Here is an 18,879-nt window from a genome sequence, read left to right as displayed (position 1 = left end):
GTTTGTGTGCACTGTTGATATATGGCCATTTAACTCAAGATCAGGTGAAAGCGCTGTCATACCTCAGTTCCAGATACGCTGAAGACTGAAGACTTTGGCATGTGTGCTGTGTTTCTTTCTTCTGCACATGCGGGTTTGTAGTCCACAAAGAATCCACAATGACTCCATCAAACGAAACTGTCGTGAACGAGCATCCGCTGACTTTTCCTGTGGTCTCCAATTCGAGCCGCTTCAGTCGCTGCTGTCGATACAAAAGCTCCATCGGTCAAACTTTGACTAAACTCGTAGGGACGCACATGAGCTTTAGAAGTCTGTTTCTGACGCGTGCCTTTGCTTTGAGTAAATAAAGTTAATGTCCATACATTCACATATGCCAATCCATTTATTGTCCATTTGGCATTGCAAACAACGATTAAATCAATACTTTAAACTTTACGCATTTCTTACTACTAATAAATCATATATTTAATTCTAAACAAACGGCTGGTCAAATGATTGCACATCATCATCATCACCTTATTAAACACACTCTAAATACTTCTACACCCTCTAGTGTCACAAACACTAACTCATCATGAGATTCTTCAGTCAAATCAACATCAAGAACATGTTCTCATGATGTCCTCATAAAACAGCTGTAAAGCTACACACAACCTGACACACTGTAATCAACACACACATAATATAATGCAAATAAAAAGCCACTTTACCTTGGGTAACATTGAAATATTGATTTTAAATACTTGTATATTATCTCAAATCAATATTTCTTGTGCAAATATTTATTGGTCAGTAATTGTGTATGAGGGACCCTGGTCATCCTGTCCATGTTTATTTTGCATTAATTACTTGCTGATTGAACATTAGCTCTATGATATATTTCATATATTAGGAATGTTTTTTTAACTCTGAAGGCCTGTTGTACACACTGGGACTTACAATGGCCGCTGCGTGAAAACCTGAAAGCAAAAATATAAAGTAAGATCACTTTGTAACTTCTAATACAGAACTCAAATGGCATTGTGGTGTTAAAATGACTGCTTTTGTATTATGTGTGTGCAGTTTTGTAGGATGTGAAATGTCAGCAGACGGGTGTGAGCACTGAGGATCCTGGGAATGGTTTAGTGCCATGATGAGAGCCTCCATCACTCCAGCGGCCCTTATTGCCTCATCTGGCCCAGATGTTGCTGTGGTCTCTTCATCCTCAGTGAGCCCAGAGTCAGCGAGAGCTTCTAGAAAAAGACCAAAAGAGACTCCAGTGCACTTATTACAGGGACGATCCCGCTGGAGCTCCTGGAGTAAAGAGCCTTACTCAAGATCAGAGCAGAAGCCTTCAGTGCTTTAGCCTGGGCTAAACTGATTGCTTCTGCTTCACATGATATTGTGATATTGTGTTGACCTCTAGTGGTGAGCTTGAGAAACTGCTTTTTCTGTTTCAGGTCTACAGCTTTCACAGGAGAATCTCTGCATCTGCTGTTGCATCAACTGAACAAATGAACCTTTCAAACCAAACTAAATTATTTTATTTGTATATTTACACAATATGCCAATACATTTTAAAATACATAAATTGGCAAAAGAGAGAATTATACTCGCTGCACAAAAAGGATTGAATGTAGCTAGACTGGCGACAGCTAGAATGCGGTGGATTATGGTTCATGAATGCTGTGACTGCTAAAGCTGAATCTGAGTCTGGGCTGATGTGGGAAACTTCATCATCTCTCACTGTAGGACAGTCAAAGCTTTGAGTCTGATGAGCACAGACATATTTCTGCATTATGAGACAGACAGAACCTCATACACATTTAAATATAGATATTCTGTATATAAAATAAAGAAATACAAATGTAAAATAAAATAATGATAATAATACCAGTGGTATAAAGAAATATACATTTGATTGATTTAAATCTCTGTACATGTATTTAATGGTTTAATATATATTTAAGTACTACATTTGAGAATTAAAATATTAATTTCTTCATTATAGATGAGTTTAATCCCAACATTAGTATGATGTAGGACACTAAAGACTCCCATTCCTGCTAATGCAGCTCATCTGATCTCAGATCAGGCTCTTCCTCCTCTATTTCAGCTCTTAAATCAACAATAACCAGTCAACATTACTCATCATGTGTGTGTGTTTCTATTGATGCTGCGTTATTAAATCTGAACGTCTGAATCTCTTCCTCCTGTATGCATTAGTACTCATTATAAATGATAATACACAAGAGCTGGTATGATGAACTGTACGTGTGTTAAAGCAGTGCTATTTGAGAAACTGCATGTATATAAACAGCTTGAGCTCATAACAGCTGTAGGTTTGGCAGTGTATTTATGAAGTGCTGTAGAGCAGCATCTCAGCTAAACTACCAACACACATATTCATTTATTACAGTGTTATATTGAGAACCTCCTGAGGATCTTTAATCTGATGGTGGCTTTGCTTGAGCTGTTGATGTCTCTGGTTCCTCCTGAGCTTTAGCCCAATATAACCAGTGCTCCTGCTCCAGCTCTTCCTATAGGCTGAAGGAGGAAGTAGAAGAACATAATCAGTGCTCAGTGGAACAAGCTGCACATTATATCAATATTTCAGTTACCTTGAGTACAAAGTGTAATAGACTGTAACTAACATTAAATTACTGTAATCAGATTAGTTACTGATCTTACATTATTTGGCGTACATATTGTCTCTAAATATTTATGTCTTAAATATAATACATTTAAAGTTAAATCCCCATGTGTGTGTGTGTGGTGTAAAGTGATGTTTCCTCACCTCAGTTTGAGTCCTGAGTCTCGTATCGCGTCTCTGAGCCGCTGTGAGTTTCTGATCTTATTGCGTCTCAGATCAAGCTCTTTTAAAAACTGCAGTGCTTTTGAGTTTGTCAAAGACTGAGTTAAAGAAGAAACATCTGTAATGCCACAGTCCTGAAGGCTAGAAAAGACAGACACAAGAGAAAAGAGAAATGATTGTAACTTTCACCCAGAGTGTGATCTCAAACCAGAGGCTCTGACATGTTCAGCTCAATATGAACTCATGTGATGAGAGACTTCCAGCGTGAATGACCACATGAATTCTGTGTCAATGTCGAATCTGACAGAAACATTCACAGCTTGATCTGCACTTCATAACAGCATTGCTCAAGAAAATAAAGATCTGCAGAATAAAGAGGCTGTTTGGGGAAATGTGTGTCACGTGTGTGTCACATCTGCTCCTGCTTTTACACCTGCAGAATTTCATCTCACAAAGGAAAATATGACAGAATATCAGGAAAGGTGTCAGATAGATTAAAACTACCAACAGCCACAGTTCTTACCAGACCATTTATAAAAAGACAAGTATTTTAAACATATATTAATGTGTTAATATGCCACATTGGTAAAATGTTTAAAATATAATAAAAGACAACAGAGCAGTTTAAAAAACATAAGAGCCCAATCTTCAGTCAGAGGAAGAAGATTCTGCAGGAACATTCACTGCAAACTTATTGATATTATATTTGTGTAAATGTTATAATGCTATTACAGTTGCTGTTCTTATCACACACATCATTTCTTGAGCAAATGTGTGAAGAATAATAATGAGTGAAGCTCTGTCTGGTTTGATGCTTGTGTTTGCAGTTTTCCCGCTGCTGTTTGCTCTGTGGTGAAAGCATCTTATCCTCACACATTATTCCTGACTGAAGTTACTGACTGACAGAAGCTGCTTGTGCCGCACAGCACATATAAAGCTCACTGATGAAGACATGATCACACACACCATATGGTCTGTGACACTATGGCCTAAACTGACCTGCGAGCGCTGGGTACTCGAGTGCTCAGACCCTGCTTTATCACATCACTAAACACATCCCTAATAGAGGCAGACCAATTCATCGGCACTGATAGTTGATTGGTGGAACAATCTGTTAAAGGCAAAAAACGATACCGATAGTTTTTCCGGGATGAGTTGCTGGAGCGGCTGAGACGGGTGCGCTGTCATTACACAGTAGCTCTGAGAAGGTCTGCTGGCATTATATAGCACGAGAGCGCCCTCTAGAGGCCAAATAACAACTATCACTGACGGTGTTTATATTAACATGTGAGGCTGCGCTGAAAGGAGACCACACACTGCACAGAGAGAGAGCGCTGACACATCAGATGTGTGTTTAAAACACTGACAGTGAAACGGTATGAATACAGAACACTTCAGTACATTTACATTTACATTTACATTTAGTCATTTAGCAGACGCTTTTATCCAAAGCGACTTACAAATGGGGGCAATAGAAGCAGCTAGAGCAGTCGAAGGGCAACAATATCAGCAATATGCAAGTGCTATAACAAGTCTCAGTTAGTCTAGCACAGAAATATAATTTTTTTTTTTTTTTTTTAAATAAATTAGACAGACAGACAATGAATAGAATGATAAGTGCTATTCTCGATCGGTCAGGTGTTGCTGGAAAAGATGTGTCTTTAGACGTTTTTTGAAAATGGCTACAGACTCGGCCGCACGAATTGAGATAGGCAGGTCATTCCACCAGGTGGGAACGGTCCAGGAAAAGGTCCGTGACAGCGATTTCATGCCTCTTTGGTATGGCACCACAAGGCGTCGTTCACTGGCAGAACGCAAGTTCCTGGAGGGTGTGTAAGTCTGAACGAGCGAGTTTAGGTATATTGGTGCAGAGCCAGTGGATGTTTTGAAGGCGAGCACCAGTGCCTTGAATTTAATGCGAGCGGCTATTGGTAGCCAGTGCAGACTGATGAGGAGAGGCGTGACGTGTGCTCTCTTCGGCTCACCAAAGACCAACCTCGCCGCTGCATTCTGAATCAGTTGCAAGGGTTTGGTAGTGCATGCCGGAAGGCCCGCAAGAAGAGCATTACAGTAGTCCAGTCTGGAGAGAACAAGAGCTTGGACCAGGAGTTGTGTGGCATGATCTGATAGGAAGGGTCTAACCTTCCTAATGTTGAATAGTGCAAATCTGCAGGACCGGGTTGTTGCAGTGATGTGGTCAGTGAATTTTAGCTGATCATCAATCACAACCCCAAGGTTCCTGGCTGTCCTGGACGGAGTTATGGTTGATGAACCTAGCTGAATGGAGAGATTGGGGTGAAGTGCTGGGTTGGCTGAGACCACAAGCAGTTCTGTCTTTGCAAGGTTGAGTTGCAGGTGATGTTCCTTCATCCAGGCTGAAATGTCTGTTAGGCAGGCAGCGATACGGACACCAACCGATGGATCATCAGGTTGAAATGAGAAGTAGAGTTGAGTGTCGTCGGCATAGCAGTGATAGGAAAAGCCATGTTTCTGAATGACCGATCCCAATGATGACATGTAGATGGAGAAGAGAAGTGGTCCAAGCACTGAGCCCTGGGGAACACCAGTAGCTAGATGATGTGACTTAGACACTTCACCTCTCCATGACAGCCTGAAGGACCTACCTGAGAGGTAAGACTTGAACCACTGGAGAGCGGTTCCTGAGATGCCCATCTTCATGAGAGTTGCCAGGAGGATCTGGTGATTAACTGTGTCAAAAGCAGCAGACAAATCCAGTAAGATAAGTACTGTGGATTTGGAGGCTGCTCTTGCCCGTCTCAGTGCCTCCGTAACTGAGAGCAGGGCAGTTTCAGTTGAGTGGCCGCTTTTGAAACCGGATTGGTGTATGTCCAGGAGATTGTTCTGTTCAAGAAACGTAGAGAGCTGATTAAACACAGCCCGCTCAAGTGTCTTTGCAATGAAAGGTAGAAGGGATACCGGTCTGTAGTTTTCTAAAAGTGCTGGGTTTAGAGAGGGTTTTTTAAGCAGTGGGGTTACCCGAGCCAGCTTAAATGCTGTGGGGAAAGTCCCGGTGTGAAGAGAGGTGTTGACAATGTGAGTGAGTGCAGGAGTAACAGAAGAAGAAATGGCCTGAAGGAGGTGGGTGGGGATGGGATCAAGCGGACATGTAGTGGGATGATTGGAAAGGATGAGTTTGGAGACATCTGCTTCAGAGAGCAGAGAGAAGGAGGGAAGCGTGGGTGTGATGGTCGTTGAGATGTGTGTGTCGGTTTGTGGTGTAGAGAATTGGCTGCTGATGGAAGAGGTTTTGTTTGTAAAGAATGATGCAAAGTCATCAGCTGTAAGGTTTGACGAAGGAGGGGGGGGAGGAGGACAAAGGAGCGAGGAGAATGTTTTAAAAAGTGCACGAGAGTTGGAGCAGTTGTTGATTTTGTTGTGGTAGTATGTAGTTTTAGCAGTGGAGACATTAGTAGAGAAAGAAGCGAGAAGAGACTGATACAGGGTTAGGTCAGTAGCGTTTTTAGTTTTGCGCCACTTCCTCTCTGCCGCCCGGAGTCCAGAGCGATGTTCACGAAGAACATCGGACAGCCAGGGGGCAGAGGGGGTGGTGCGGGCTGGCCTGGATGTAAGGGGACAGAGGTTGTCTAAGCAAGATGTTAGAGTGGAGCAAAGAGTGTCAGTAGCACTGTTAGTGTCTAGTGCTGAGAACTGAGCAGGTGGAGGGAGTAAGGATGAAACCATAGTGGATAGACGGGAGGGAGAGAGCGAGCGTAGATTACGCCGAAAGGTGATCTGCGGAGGAGTGTGTGTTGTTTCCGGGGTCAGTATGAGGTTAAGAGTGATGAGAAAGTGATCTGAGGTGTGCAGTGGAGTAACTAAAGTGTTGTCTGTGGAGCAGCAGCGTGTGTAGATCAGGTCCAGATGGTTACCTGATTTGTGAGTAGCTGTAGTAGATACTCGCTTAAGGTCAAATGATGTCAAAAGAGTGGTGAAGTCAGCAGCCTGGGGTTTATCCAGGTGGATGTTGAAGTCACCAAGCAGTACCAGAGGAGTGCCATCCTCAGGGAAGTGAGAGAGTAAAATATCCAACTCCTCCAAAAAGTTCCCCAGTTGACCTGGAGGGCGATAAATAACTACAACATGGATTTTAGCCGGGTGAGTGATAGTGATTGAGTGTGATTCAAATGAGCAGTTGCCAGATAGAGAAGGAATGGGCTCAAATTTCCAATCATTTGAGATGAGCAAACCAGTACCTCCACCCCTCCCAATCGGGCGAGGGGTGTGTGAAAAAGTGAAATTATTTGAGAGAGCTGCAGGAGTGGCAGTGTCTTCGGGTTTGATCCAGGTTTCAGTTAGAGCCATGAGACTGAGACATGAATGAGCGGAAATAGATGGAATAAAGTCTGCTTTGTTTACAGCAGACTGGCAATTCCACAGACCAATTGGAATGGACATTAATGTAGCAGGGGAAATAGGTACACTTTGCAGATTATTCGGATTGCGTCGCCTAGAATGTAACGAGCGTGACTTACGGGTGTATGTGATAATGGTAGCAATTTGGAAGCACATAGTGAATAGGGGTTAGAGAAATAAACAGATGAAAACACAAAGTGGACAAAGTAGAAGGAAAACTATTAAGTGCCTTGTCGTGTCCTTGCTCGAGTGGAGTCGCGCAGAGTAGAGTCGATGGTCTTTACACTCTTCGGTCTTCACGCGAGGAGGCTGAACGCTCCCGCTGACGCTTCCGCACCAGCGTTAACGAGCGTATGAAATAGACGCTAATCACTACACTCAGAACAGGTGAGGACACTTTTGTAATTCGCTCAGACAATCAAGGTAACAGCCTGTCAATGGCTCAGCTCCAAAACGAAACTATCACTTACTCGTGCGAATATCCAGAGATAATATTTGAGTGCCGACGGCTAAGACAGCACTGGTTTTAATTCAAATACAATTATCTTAAACAGTAAAATTATAAATCCACAAATAACTACAGAATCGAAATGTATCTACTTGATAGAGTGTAATACGCTGAGCAAATCCAGCAAACTGAGTAATTTGAAAAAACACTTACACACGGCTTCAATGCGTTCCTTCAGTCTCTGCGCGCTTCTCCTAGCAAACTAACTGAACGACCTGAGCTTATATATGTTCTGTCCACCTTTGTAATTCGCTCAGACAATCAAGGTAACAGCCTGTCAATGGCTCAGCTCCAAAACGAAACTATCACTTACTCGTGCGAATATCCAGAGATAATATTTGAGTGCCGACGGCTAAGACAGCACTGGTTTTAATTCAAATACAATTATCTTAAACAGTAAAATTATAAATCCACAAATAACTACAGAATCGAAATGTATCCACTTGATAGAGTGTAATACGCTGAGCAAATCCAGCAAACTGAGTAATTTGAAAAAACACTTACACACGGCTTCAATGCGTTCCTTCAGTCTCTGCGTACATGTTTCCAAATCATTATAAAGTCATTCATTTGTTGACTAGATGCTGCATCAGCAGGGAAAGAACAGCAGTGTGTGTGCACTTTGTAGTCGAGGCTGAGAGGACATTAGCATTAGTATTACATTAGCAGTAGCCCAAGCAGTTAAAACAATGTAACAACTCGTGACGTGAGAAAGCAAACTGTATCGTCAAGCAGCCGACAGAAATATAAACACATCAGAAATGTATTGGATTTCAATTCATATTTTGTTGTTTTGATTAGATATTTGCCAAATGTTCTAAAAAGCTGACTGTTTGGGTTTATATGAAATGGTAACACTTTACAATAATATTCCATTTGTAACATTAATAAGTATTGTTCATTGTTAGTTTTATCTATTAACCTTAGTTAATGCACTATGAACTAACATGAATGAAAGGTACAATTGTATTGATCAAATATTAACACATGCTGTAAAATGTTTATTGCATAATGCATATAGTTCATGGGAGCTAAATAAATAAGCTAATACATCGTTGTGAACAAATGGGATTTGCAGTTACCTATGACATTTACATTCATTTTTCTAGTTTATCCACAGGTTCCTGCGTCCCATGAGGCCTTGCGTCAAAAGTGGGAGCGTCTTCCGGTTCGAAGTAAACAAGCGGGACTTTATGCATTTCCATCGTAGTTTATGCGCAGGCAGAAAATGTATCCGCCTCATAGAAATCATGCGCATCTTGGCGTTTTCATTTAGCATTTTTTGATGTGATATCCCAAAATGTGCATAAAAATAGGTGGATGGAAACACAGCTTATTGACATTCAACAGTTGACAGTCAAGCTCTCCAAATGTGCTAACGCTGTGGGAACACAACCTCAATGAACTTTCAAAAGGGTGAAGCAACAGTGCCTTTACCCTCCGCGGTAACGTATTTGGTTGGGAGGATGGAGTGAAGAAGTGCCTCGTATCACGTACAGTAGCATTTTTAGCTATTTTCTAGATTCAGTAACGTTAGCTTGAGATGTAAGGCGATGAGCAATCTGAAAGCTCAGAGGTGTATCAGTATCTGTCAGAAACAATCTAAAAGCGGACATTGAGCCGAGTCTACACGTATCCCATCATAAGGCATGTGTTCCAGCATCAGTGACCGGTGAAGGACAGACCGCGGGTGTTCATGTATTAGGGCCAGGACGCTGCTGTAGTCATGAAGGGTTAGGGTTAGGGTTAGGTTCATGTATTAGGGCCAGGACACTGCTGTAGTCATGAAGGGTTGGAGGGCTAGGGTTAGGGTTAGGTTCATGTATTAGGGCCAGGACACTGCTGTAGTCATGAAGGGTTGGAGGGCTAGGGTTAGGGTTAGGTTCATGTATTAGGGCCAGGACGCTGCTGTAGTCATGAAGGGTTGGAGGGCTAGGGTTAGGGTTAGGTTCATGTATTAGGGCCAGGACGCTGCTGTAGTCATGAAGCAGCTCTTTGGTGGAGGGTCAGTAAAGTAAGGACAATGTTTGTTGTATTGTAATATTATGAATTAACTAATAAATGTACTAAACAGAAATGTTTAGTGTGTGTCATTCATGTTGCTTCACATTAACCTTCATTAACCCTTGTGGCACCATCTGATAAAAACAATAGTAAAAATTATCATTTTGAAACCTTGCCAATGATCTGAAAAACTCTTAGCCTCTCCACTAACTAGCACACACAATCCCATCGGTAAAGCTGTACCCACGATCTTCTTTACAGTAGCGCCCCCTGGAAACAGGCGGATAGCTAAAGGAACATTTATTTATAATATTTATGTTTAGAATTTGTTCTGTTAGAACTTTTTTAATGTATCCATTTTTACATATTTAATTTAGCAATTTTCATGGTTCAGTAATTTTATGTTTATTTATTTATTTATTTTTATCCATTTTAAAAACTATCGGTTGATTAATCTGTTATCGGCAAGTGTGGTCCAGCCTAGTTATCGCTATCTGTAAAATCCACTATCGGTCGACCTCTAATCACTAAGAGCAATTATTTTACACAAATATAAAGCTCACATTATTCGGCTCTTCATGAGATGTTGATTAAAACTGTTTTGGTTACGTTTTTAAAAGTTGAAGTGATTTTAAAGGGTTAGACCTTCATAGGGCATTTTTTAATATAACTCTGATTGTGTTCGTCTGAAAGAAGAATATCACACACACAGAGGATGAGCTGAGGGAGAGCAAATCATGGGCTAATCTTCATTTTTGGGTGAACTAACCCTTTAAGCATTTTGATTCTTGTCTGTGAATGTGACTGACCTCAATCTCTCCAGTTTACAGTGAGAATCCTCCAGTACGGCACATAAGGGCTTCACTCCAGAGTCTCCTAGTTCATTCCAGCTCAGCTCCAGCTCTCTCAGGTGTGATGGGTTTGATCTCAGAGCTGAAGTCAGGATGAGACACTGTTTCTCTGTAATTCTGCAGTAACTCAGACTGAAGACAAAGAGAAAAGACAATAGCTCAGATCTGTGATGATGATCTTATTAAAGACATCCAGTGGTCATATAGTCTATAGTTCCCATAATCTGCTTGTAATCGTGTCTCTAGTTCTGTGTGCTGGAAACTGATGTTTCTTCTCTTTCTTTTTTAAAACTTTTAAACTATTTCTTTTTTGTCTCTTTTGTTTATTGTAGCAGCAGATTCAAATCTCATGATATTTCTGCAGAACAATATGTACACAACTAGAATGTACATTTCCTGAAGAAAATGTGAGTGGTGCTTGCAGTGGCAAAAAAACACAGTTAGCATTTTGCTAGCATGATGCTAACACGATTAGTATTATGTTTGCATGATTAGCTAACATGATTAACATGATGTTTGCATGATAACACAATTAGCATTTTGTTAACATGATGCTAACACGATTAGCATGTTGTTAGCATGATATTAACATGATTAGCATGATGTTAGCATGATTATATAACAAAATTAGCATGATGTTATCATGATTAGCTAACACGATTAGCATGATGTTAACATGATAAGCTAACATGATTAGCATGTTTTGCTAGCATAATGCTAACACAATTAGCATGTTTTGCTAGTATGTTTTTAACCAAATATTAACATGATTAGCATGTGCTAGAATAATGTTAACACAATTGGCATAATGCTAGCATTATGTTAACATGATTAGCATATTGTTAGCTTTAATGCTAGCACATTTTGACTTGTTTTTATCATGTTCTAACCCTAAGCTAATCACTATTAGCATGTAGCTATTCACTGCTAGCATGTGTAGCATGTTGAAAGTCCAGTTTGCTAGCATGAGCCAAAAGACCCAACCTCCACGTCTCTATGATGTTCTTATGAAGAGATATAGGTCTTGCTAAACGGTTGCTAGGGTACTCTGTTTGGTTGCTATGGAGTGGTGTGGCAGCTGCCAGTGATGATACTCCAAAGGCTGCCTGTCAATATGAATGATATAATCCAACCCCCATGCCTCTGTGACATTCAGATTAAAAGATATAGCTCTTTGGATTTGGGTTGCTAGGGTGCTTGATAATGGTTGCTAGGGCGTGGCTAGGAAGTGTTGAAGGTGATTTGTGATTGACTGTTGATGCCCCGAGTCAAACAAACCCCCCCTCGTGTTTCTATGACACTTCTATCCAAAGATATCCCTTTGATGTTTTTCAATGGAAGTCTATGGGATCAGTTGCTAGGGAGCTCTAAATGGTTGCTAGGGCGTGGCTTGATAGCTTCACAATGACCCAGAGATAGTGATTGGTTGGCTGAGTAAATTGATAATAAGCCGGTGGATTTGACGCCTCATTCGTGGGTCTGGGACAAACGGTGTGGGAGGAGTAGCGCTGAAATTTTATCCAGAAGAAGAAGAATAATAAGTGTGGAGAAGAACAATAGAGATGCCTTGATACCGCTAACACCACTAATCAGTTCATTGTGTCAAATACTTTAAATTGCATTATTTTCTCAAGACGCCTAATTTTAATTGTGACCAATGGCAAAGACCAGCAGATGCAATGCTTCAGTGTAAATGATGTGACTGTCCAGTTGTCTTGAACCAAACAGTGAACTGTAATCAGAGGTGGACAAAGTACACAACTCCATTACTCGAGTGAAAGTAAAAGTACTACTGGTCAAATATTACTCTGTTACAAGTGAAAGTTGTTAAAAAATTTGTTTACTTAAGTAAAAGTACAGAAGTACTTGCTTTTAAAAGTACTTAAGTATCAAAAGTAAATTTCCTTTTTTTTGTCAATGCATTATTTTATCATTGTTGTATAAATGCACGCTATGCCATGGTGGTTTAAGCCAGTCAGTGATGCTCCATCCGACATGCTAGCATTCGACCACCTTGAACTAATTTAAATACTTAAAAGTTACAAAGCTTTTTACAAAGCTGCTGTCACTTTAAGGCAGAATGCACAAATCCTACACACTGATACACATCCGATATTCCCCCAACTGTTTACGTTCACTTAAGACATAATGAACTTTGTTTACGTGAATACTTTCCAAGATGAAAATTTTGACATTTTGTGTATATTGGTCTGTTTAAGTGCGGAAAAAAAACGCAAAAGAAAGCTCTATTCAGTACGCGTGCTCATCTCAGAGGCACAAAAAACAGACTGAACTGAACTCTTTCATCATGCTTTATCAGATTCATCCATATGTCTATGCTTCTCTTTCTCCCAGACATTTACATTTTGCAAAAAAAAAAAAAAAAAAACTTTTAAAGAAGAAAAAAAATCATCCACTGACTTGCAAAGCTGCTACAGAAACGACTTTTGACTTCGAGGACCTTGATAGAAATGTAGTGGAGTAAAAAGTACGATATTTGTCTTTCAAATGTAGTGAAGTTAAAGTCAAAGTTTCCCTAAAAAATAATACTTCAGTAAAGTACAGATACTCAAAAAGTGTACTTAAGTACAGTACTCAAGTAAATGTACTTCGTTACTGTCCACCTCTGACTGTAATCTCACTGTAACTGTACAGTATAATGATACTGACTGTAGTTTCTCCAGCTGTGATTGTGGGTTCATCAGTAGATCTCTGAGGTTTCTCACTCCAGAGTCTCCTAGTTTATTCACACTCAGGTCCAGCTCTCTCAGGTGTGATGGGTTTGATCTCAGAGCTGAAGTCACAGCAGAACAACCTTCATCTGTCATAGAACAGCAGCTTAACCTACATTGAGAGAAATGAGAAAACTCTTTATTCTGTAAAGTTATAGCATCTTCATAAATGTAGTGTGAACTCAGGCTATTCATGAGATATTGAGCTCTTCACCTCAATGTCTCCAGTTTACAGTGAGAATCCTCCAGTACGGCACATAAGGGCTTCACTCCAGAGTCTCCTAGTGTATTCCCGCTCAGGTCCAGCTCTCTCAGGTGTGATGGGTTTGATCTCAGAGCTGAAGTCAGGATGAGACACTGTTTCTCTGTAATTCTGCATCCACTCAGACTGAAGACAGAAAGAGAAAAGACAATAGCTCAGATCTGTGATGATCAAACTGAGCTTTTAAAGGATTTATTCAGACAGTCATTCATCAATCCATCATTTGAAAGTCATATTTGTAATTCTCTACAACAGTATTTTTCATCTCAGAAGTGTCATAAAGTTCTAGTTTAAACATTAACTTCAGATGAACTTGAAGACTGGTTCTTTCATGTCAACATCACCCTATGGTTTGCTCACTGGGCAAATGTGTTCAGGTCTGTTGTTCTCACACACGTTTACTAGGGATGCACAATATTATCAGCACAACAAATCGGCCGATAAATGCTTAAAATATACAAATATGAAGGAATCATGCCTTGGCGATATGATAACGTGTTGATATGCGCCTGCAATAACTATAATAACTGCTATAGTGATAAGATCATGTCAGCACGCTCATTCTTGAAGTGAAAACAAGCAAATACAAACACATCATACGTACAGTGATTTACATTTACAGTTTTTAAATGCTGCCTTGAATTTGTGAATGTGGTACTGAAGGACGTGACCATCAACGCAGGGTTGCCAGGTTTTCATAACAAAACTAGCCCAAAACTAGTCCTAGTGCCCGCCTCTAGAATGTTCTATATATATATATATATATATATATATATGTAGTGGGGTTTAGCGCTGTTGTTACAGTAATAAAATGAAAAGTAGAATACACAAATAAATTGAAGTTACTTCTTATTCTGAATAAATAAAGCAGTAATGGTGTCATAAATCACAAGCATGACACTTGTGAATTAAATACTTTTATTCATCTGTAATAAGATTTTTATGAAATGGATGATGAAAAATAATTCAAGGAGCTCTGATATAATTGTAGAATGTTTTATTTAAAGCTGAAGCTAAAGACGGCATCAGCTGAAGTCATGCCACCCCCACTTCCTGTGCACAAACGTCACATCCAAAAATACAGTATTTAGGTACACCTGCATCTGTCTGGGGTGAAAGATCACTGACTATTATTGTTATTTTCAGAGCTTTTAATATACTCTTATTATAAAAATAACTTTATTAACATTTATTTATCTTTAACAAGTATCCTTTTAGTAAGGAGACCTCAGAAATCTGAGACCACAATCAAAAATAAAAGTTTTTGCTCAAAATGGTGTCGTTTCCAAACAAAGGGAAAAAATAAATGTATATCGGCATCGGCCAAAATATCGGATATCGGCAAAAATCCAATATCGCGCATCCCTAATTTTGACACAATCTCTAAAACCAATACGAATGAAAGATGTTCATGACATCATCCTGCTCTAGAATCTGAAGCTTCCCGCCTCGTAAATGATAACAGACGCTGAGACTGCATCTGTAATCAGTCACTCGTTCACTCATTCACTATCTCCTGTATAGTGAAGGGCATATATAGTGCACTATATAGAGGACAGTGAACAATTCAGACAGTAAATATGCTTTCCATTAGAGAGACTGAAGTGTGGCTTCACATCAGTGACACACGAGTCAGAGAAAGAGATAGCACAGTGTGTCATATCATATTATATCATAAAGTGTATCATATGATCGAGTCGGCACAGACCACAAAACAAACACAAAATGCTGTATTTTAAAGCGATATGGAGCTCAAACAACACAAGCGGTTAGACAGCCTCTGCATTAGAAACAGCCCTGATGAGAAGAAGAGATGACGAGCTCTTTACAGCACATTAGCATGATTATGATCATCACTGTTTTACTGTAACACATCAATATTAAGTCAGAAGGGGAATCTAGTAGACATGCTCTGACTTCCTGTTTCAGTGGAAATGACATCATCACATTGAATAATGCGGCACTTCAGTGAGGCTTTAAAAAATGAGTGGCCCTAAATTTAAGTAAATGTAGATGTGAAATATAATCTTTTGAAATGAAAGCTTACATGTGAACTTAAATTTAAATTAAAGCTGCGAGCAGCGATGCCGGGCCCAAGCCGGTGGCACCACCATGCCGGTGGCATCAGCTTAACTGTGCACGGCAGGCAATATGCATTTAAACAGGAGAATATTTTAGAATCGCTCGAATATGCCACATTTACCGCAGCAACTGGTGCCACTATCACCACAAGCCACACCCATGATGTAATTTAAATCTAGATTAATTTTAATGTCATAGGATAAAATAGATAAAAGTTATCTTTTCCTGCTCAAAAGTTTGTAAGTCCAGAAGGCCAGTATTTAATTCAAGGTGTTTGTAGTTCTTTTTTACTAATTCACACTAAAGTGATAGTTTTTTGTGATAGTCTATGATACGAAAGGGTTAAATTTCTTTCCCAGAGAGAAAGGCACACAAACAAACTCACAGGGTGAGAGAGACACCCCCCCTCCCCCCCCACACACACGTGCGCGCACACACACTCAAACACACACACACACAGGGTGAGCCTGAGAGTGAGGGGGGAGGGGAAGGACTGAGAGAGAGGCAATCCTCACATTGAACAAGATTCACAAGATTTTAACAACAAAAAGAAATAAAATCTAAATGGTGGGAGAAAGTTTTTTTTATTTCACTCTCTGAAAAAATTATTTTGAATATATTTGAAATCAATATGTGTGGTCCAATATAAAAAATAAATGACAAAATTAATAAATGGAACCAAATCACAGAAACAGCAAAGATGATTTTAATATCAGTGTTAGGTAAGAGTAAGATGCGTGTCTACATTTTATGGAAGTTTATTATAAATAGCCACTTTTATAAAATCATGTGAAATTTATGTTTTAATACATTTATATTATATCAGTAAATAATTAATTTAAAGACATATGCATCATCCGTGATCTTGGCAAACACATCACATGACGTTTTTATTTCAAGTGAAAGTTATTTGTGATAGCCTATATAAAAAGGGTTAAATTATCATCATCAAGAGAGAAAGTCACACACACACACACACACACACACACACACACACACACACACACACACACACACACACACACACAGACAGACAGACAGGACACTGACACACACACACACACACACACACACAGGACACTGGCATACAGCGCGCTCTCTTGTGTCTTGTCGCGCTTGGAAGCATTTACATGAATAGGAGCGTGATCATGTAACGCTAAGCAAAAATGGATATAAAAACGGACGCTGTGTTATTTGCGTTAAATATTTTTAATGCGTTAAGCTTCCGTTTCACGTTGACCGAGTTTGGTGGAGATTGAATAAATCACCTACGAGGAGAACGTAAAAACTCAGACCCTGAATTATACAAATATTCATGTTCAAACAAAAACTTTCTGTGAAAAAAGACACTTATAAACAGACACTTGTAGAAAATAATGTGAATTTTGTTTTAAAATAAATTTGAACTATGTCAGTAAATAATGAATTTAAAGACAAATGTGTCAAAAGTGATCTTTGCAAACACAGCACATGACCTTCTGTAAAGCACATGTATAGAAAACACACTCACACTCTGTTTTAAAAAAGAGTTCTGTCTGAATGAGTACATAAAATCACGGCTGTCAGATGATAAGAATTGGAACTCAAATGTCATTTAGAAAATTAGTCCTGTATTAGTAGTGATATAGTGTCATAGTTCATGTCCACATTAACCACTACGTTGTAATACCAGTGTAATACCCATGTCATCATACACATTTGTGTCCTCATAAATCACAAAAACAAGCACAGAGAGAGAGAGAGAGAGAGAGAAAGGGAGTTTCAAAAATAATACAACACTGCCACCTTTTGGTGATAGAGGGGAGGGCACACAAACAGCCAAAAACATTATTAAACTTTGACATGTTGCCATGGCAGCATTATTTGAAATATCAGGAATTCATTCATATGTCTCTATCTGTCATGTTTTCACATTATACTGATGAAGTTTGAAGTCAATCGAGTGAAAATAAGATGGTGATTCAAAGCATTTTTGAAAGTGACACTTCTTGCTGCCAGTTGGTGGCGCTATAACTTTGACTCACAAAAGTCATATCCATGTGATCGGCCTCTTACAACAAACACACAGCTGAAGTTTCATCCAAATTAGTCAATGTTTGCACAAGTTATTACACACTTCCTGTTTACCTTTTCTCGCCATAAATTCGTTGCTTTGCCACGGCCAAACACACACACACACACACACACACACACACACACACACACACACACACACACACACACACACACACACACACACACACACACACACACACACACACACACACACACACACACACACACACACACACACACACACACACACACACACACACACACACACACACACACACACACACACACACAGTGATAGAGGATAGAGTGAGAGTGAGGGAGAGGGGGAGGGGGAGGGGAAGGACTGAGAGAAAGGCACACACACAAACTCACAGGGTGAGAGTGAGGGGGAAGGGGAAAGACAGGCAGAGGGCATTCCATAGACTTAATGGTTTTTATTAGGGGGGTAACGATTCGTTTTAACAACGATACGATTCGTATCACGATTTGAGGTTGTCGATACGATTCAAGGACGATATTGGTTAATTTAGAACGATACGATCCGAAACGATTCAGTGACTTGAAATAGATTCAGTAACTTTTTTAGCCAAAAATTGTGTGACTGAAATAAATATCTGGATACTGGTCAGTGCAGGTGAAGTTTCCAAGATTCCTGTTGTTTCTTGTAAGGGAATCCGGTATATCAATTAATTATGGATATAAACAAACAAGTAAACAACAATTAATGGCAAATGCATAAACATTTTATTTGAATAAAGTGCAACCAACAGTTTAGGTTGAATTAACAGGAAGATAACCTTTTCTGCTCTCATTTTCAATATTCAATACATATTCAATAAAAGCACAGTAAGTGCAACCAACATTTCAACAGTAGGTTAACCTGCTACTTCTGCTTTTGTTTTCCAACATAAAAATATTACAATATTAATATAAAAAATAAAGTGCAACTAACTTCTCTTCAGGTTTAATTAATAGTAAGTTTACCTGCTACTTTTGCTGTTGTTTTTCAACATTAAAATAATACAAATACAATATTAATATCAAAAATAAAGTGCAACCAACATTTCTTCAGATTGAATAAACTGGCCTGCTACTACTCTCTGTTTAATAAACAAACAATATTTAACAAAAGATAAAATGTAACCAACTACTCTTCAATGACTCTACAGATTTCTTTTTCAAAAATATCACCATGATCTGACCTCAGAACACTTCTC

At 39.4% G+C, this 18,879-nt stretch overlaps 1 protein-coding gene across 4 annotated transcripts in view; it reads right to left on the bottom strand.

Moving 5' to 3' along the window:
• Window positions 1-1,503: 1,503 nt before the first annotated feature.
• The window catches only part of LOC307142162 (uncharacterized protein), a 248,757-nt gene continuing 231,381 nt past the window's right edge, over window positions 1,504-18,879 (bottom strand). For all 4 annotated transcript variants that reach the window (XM_079842775.1, XM_079842776.1, XM_079842777.1 and 1 more), the window contains 5 exons: window positions 13,478-13,651; window positions 13,202-13,375; window positions 10,490-10,663; window positions 2,777-2,935; window positions 1,504-2,526 (listed from right to left, as the gene is read on the bottom strand). In XM_079842775.1, coding sequence (XP_079698901.1) covers window positions 2,520-2,526; window positions 2,777-2,935; window positions 10,490-10,663; window positions 13,202-13,375; window positions 13,478-13,651 — 688 coding nt within the window. In that variant the 3' untranslated portion in view covers window positions 1,504-2,519. The remainder of the gene's footprint in view (window positions 2,527-2,776; window positions 2,936-10,489; window positions 10,664-13,201; window positions 13,376-13,477; window positions 13,652-18,879) is intronic.

Source organism: Gobio gobio (assembly GCF_949357685.1).
Source record: "Gobio gobio genome assembly, chromosome: 18".
Taxonomy (NCBI): Eukaryota; Metazoa; Chordata; class Actinopteri; order Cypriniformes; family Gobionidae; genus Gobio; species Gobio gobio.
Note: the sequence above shows the minus strand (reverse complement) of the source record. Positions and strands in the feature narration are given on the sequence as shown.